Below are 3,767 nucleotides of genomic sequence, written 5' to 3' on the forward strand. Positions count from 1 at the left end.
AGTACCTTTTTTAAATATTATATTTTAAATATTATATATGTGAAGCAAATGGTGAAACTAACACATAGTTGAAGTATACAAGGGAAATATATTATTAATTATATATGGATAATATAATTAATATGCAAGCAATGCATGAATTATAAATGAAACTTGTAATTTTTTACTTGTAACTCATATCATAACTATAAGTGATTATATATATATCATTTATATTATAAGTAAATTATTCTATTTAAATCTTGTAAAAAATCGAACATGAGTTAAGCTGTACAAGTTACGTTATTCAATCAGGTTTATTCACTAGTCATATTAAAACTTCATTTTGAACATTCATTGCTTTTAATATCAATACATGCGTATCATCTTGAAATATAGATAAGACTATAGATAATTATAATATCACATAAAATTATTATTTTCATATATTACATTTTATCATTTGACGTAATGTTTGTAACAAAACAAATAGTAAATATTTTAGAATTTTTAAGCACTGCAAATGCATTTCAAGCATGTTATTTACAATGATGTAGGGTTATCAAAAGTTAGATAACCTAAATGGTTGTTGCAAAACTCGTGCTAGATTTCTCCAAGGGAGGTCTTTTGCACATTTTTGTTGCCACGGCAATAATAATTACATTAACTAATTTCTGATATACTTTATTTTATTAATTTTTTCATTAAATATATATTTACTATATTCTGAATAATATTTCTTACATTCTTTTGTTATTTTGTATTTATTTTAAAAGTTTAATAGATACTAATATTTATTTACTAATTATATTTTTATATGTTCACAACAAAAATGAGCGCTTTTTAATATTAATTGGGGACTGCATGAAAATACAATAAAACAATATATATAAGATTAAAAATTCTGAATATATCACCTTCTTAAATAGTTATCAGTCATATCAAATGTCCTTTATATCTTTAGATTACCTATTGAAAATGAAAAGATATCAGAAAAATTATTATTGATTATAATATTTGCTAGGAAAAAGTTATTATATTTGTTTAAGTTTCTGACTAGTTGGGTATTTTCAGGATATTCCGCCTGACCTGTCTACAGTGAGTATAATAGCAACGAGATTGTCGAGTGCAGCGTTTGTAACTCGTTTGATAACTCGATGAACCATTCGAGAGATTTGTAATATTATTTTTGAATTCAAACAAGAATTTTCTCTGTAGGACTAACCAAACTTATAATATCGTTGCTATACAAACATAAGTGGTATCCCCATGAGTGAATGAATGAATGAGACATTTGATCAAAGCATATATTGATATCCGAATGAGAGGGCAAAATATTAATATAATAGCAGTACGTTGTTGGCAATTACATTAGTATAGTGGGGTACGCACATGTATATGTTTCATTGGGTACTAATTGAAGCTTAAATCAGTGTTATTGTCCAAGTGTACTAATCAAATATTGCCTATCCTATTAATGCTTAAATAGCATAGGAATGTCAATGTGTTATCTTGGTGATAACTCGTCTTGTCAATATAATAATTGTTGATAGTACATACTTTAAAACTATTATTAATAGCTTTTATAAAATCTTATATACTCATTACACAAGTACTACATTTTACTAAAAATATTCCATCCATTTTTGCACAATGCATCTCTCCATACCAAGGATAATGTACTAATACAGATAAATTTTAATTTGCAAACTGTAAATTCCTTTTTATATGTAATTTTGCAGATATAATATTAGAAATACAGAATCGCGATATTGACTTGATTTGTTTTTTAGAGTATATCTTTATATTTGTGAACTTATCTATGTATTACATATCTGTTATCAATGTTTGCCCTCTTATTCATCTCAAATTATCCTTTGCTACATAAGGGCAAAGGACCGAGATGCATTGTGTTCTGTTTTGCGTTCATAATGTTAGATATTTTGCTTTACTTATGATAATTGTTGAGAGAGTCTAACTGGGGTGCATTTGCAACGTTGTTTCCCTGTATTTTATGAATATATTTATACTTACTGAAGAGTAATATTTTAGTACATAATCATTATATTCATATTTTGTCCCCTCTGAAAAAAGTCTTTTTTGGCAATCATCTCTGATATTTGATAAACTATGTTGTATCTTCTAAAAGCCGATACAGCCGTGATATAAATTAACATATTTTAAAAAATTTTTATTTAGTTTAAAAGGTAATTTTTTCTTATTTCTTAAATGTTTTCATGTTTTTAAGGGACTTTTTAATAGCAATTTCTTTAAATTACAGGATATTTCCAGTTGCAAATGGACTTGAAGGACTCGTACAAATTCTTAAAACTAATCTATCAAAATGTATTTTACAGAGCCGTGCGCCAATCTCCGCAAAACTAGTAGCAAATATGCTTTCCGTGGCTGGTGCTGATCACATTATCACAATGGACTTGCATGCTAGTCAAATACAAGGATTTTTCGACATCCCAGTAGACAACTTATTTGCCGAACCTGCTGTCCTCAAATGGATTAAAGAGAATATCGTTGAATGGCGAAATAGTATCATTGTCTCCCCTGACGCTGGTGGTGCCAAAAGGTGAATATTTAATAGTAATAATAATAAAGAAATTTCAGTTGAAGAAATACATCATCTTTTACTTTATTTTTACTTTACAGAGTTACATCTATCGCAGACCGATTAAATGTCGAATTTGCGCTCATACATAAAGAAAGGAAGAAAGCGAATGAAGTCGCCAGTATGGTATTGGTTGGTGATGTTAAAGACAGAGTTGCTATCCTTGTAGACGATATGGCTGACACTTGTGGTACCATCTGTCATGCAGCAGAAAAGCTGTTGGAAGCTGGTGCCACGAAAGTTTATGCGATACTTACACATGGCATCTTCAGTGGGCCAGCAATTAGTAGAATTAACAATGCTTGCTTCGAGGCTGTGGTAGTGACCAATACTATCCCTCAAGATGGTCACATGAAAGATTGCCCAAAGATTCAGGTAAATATATTTCTTACATTAGAGAAACTGACATGAAATGCTTAACAATGCTGAAATGCAATAACAATGGTGTTATACAGATTTAATCGTGATACAGAGGATTATCTTTTATTTTTTAGTGTATTGATGTCTCGATGATGTTTGCCGAAGCAGTGAGGCGGACACATAATGGTGAATCTGTATCGTACCTGTTTTCAAACGTACCATATTGAGATGAAAATCTTCCATAATTTTTACTTTAAACTATGTAAGAAGAGCATATTCTTTTTACATTTGTTTATTGTTATTGTTAGTTAAAAACTACTTCGTTTACCTGCTAGTTAGATTTATATTCTGTGTGTCCTATAATTCCAAATTAAAATGACTATTTTTTCATGAATTTTTAATAGCAAATACATGATTAATTGATATGAAAAATACAAATTTTTAGAAGATTAAAGATTTAGATGTGTAAGATGTTTTTTAACTTAATAGTTCTTTGAATTTTTCCAAATAGTAAGAGATGTATAATACTTCAAAATTTTGTTGCAATCAAAGAGTTGCAATTTGAATTCATATAATTTATGACATTATTCAAATATTATTCTTTTTATCAGTCTCAATTTAAAATGACAGATCAATCTGTTGTAATAACTATTAGTAATTTTTAATGGATTGAAATATTTGTAAACTATGATTAAAATGTGTCTTCAATGCATATAATAATCATGTAATAATTTGCTAGGGAAAATATCAAATGAATCAACTTTAGATCTGCAATATCTATATATATCTAGATAGATATATATATATA

The 3,767-nt window shown here is 28.1% G+C and overlaps 1 protein-coding gene across 8 annotated transcripts in view; it reads left to right on the forward strand.

Annotated features, from left to right (window-relative positions):
• LOC108690662 (ribose-phosphate pyrophosphokinase 1) overlaps nucleotides 1-3,411 on the forward strand; it is an 8,915-nt gene extending 5,504 nt beyond the window's left edge. For 6 of the 8 annotated variants that reach the window (XM_018198064.1, XM_018198057.1, XM_018198059.1 and 3 more), the window contains 4 exons: nucleotides 1,054-1,077; nucleotides 2,337-2,560; nucleotides 2,641-2,974; nucleotides 3,094-3,411. In XM_018198064.1, the coding sequence (XP_018053553.1) occupies nucleotides 1,054-1,077; nucleotides 2,337-2,560; nucleotides 2,641-2,974; nucleotides 3,094-3,186 (675 nt within the window). In that variant the 3' untranslated portion in view covers nucleotides 3,187-3,411. The remainder of the gene's footprint in view (nucleotides 1-1,053; nucleotides 1,078-2,336; nucleotides 2,561-2,640; nucleotides 2,975-3,093) is intronic. The other 2 variants (XM_018198058.1, XM_018198063.1) reach the window with 1 other exon arrangement.
• The last annotated feature ends 356 nt before the right edge of the window (nucleotides 3,412-3,767 follow it).

The sequence above is a fragment of the Atta colombica genome, unplaced genomic scaffold (assembly GCF_001594045.1).
Source record: "Atta colombica isolate Treedump-2 unplaced genomic scaffold, Acol1.0 scaffold348, whole genome shotgun sequence".
NCBI lineage: Eukaryota > Metazoa > Arthropoda > Insecta > Hymenoptera > Formicidae > Atta > Atta colombica.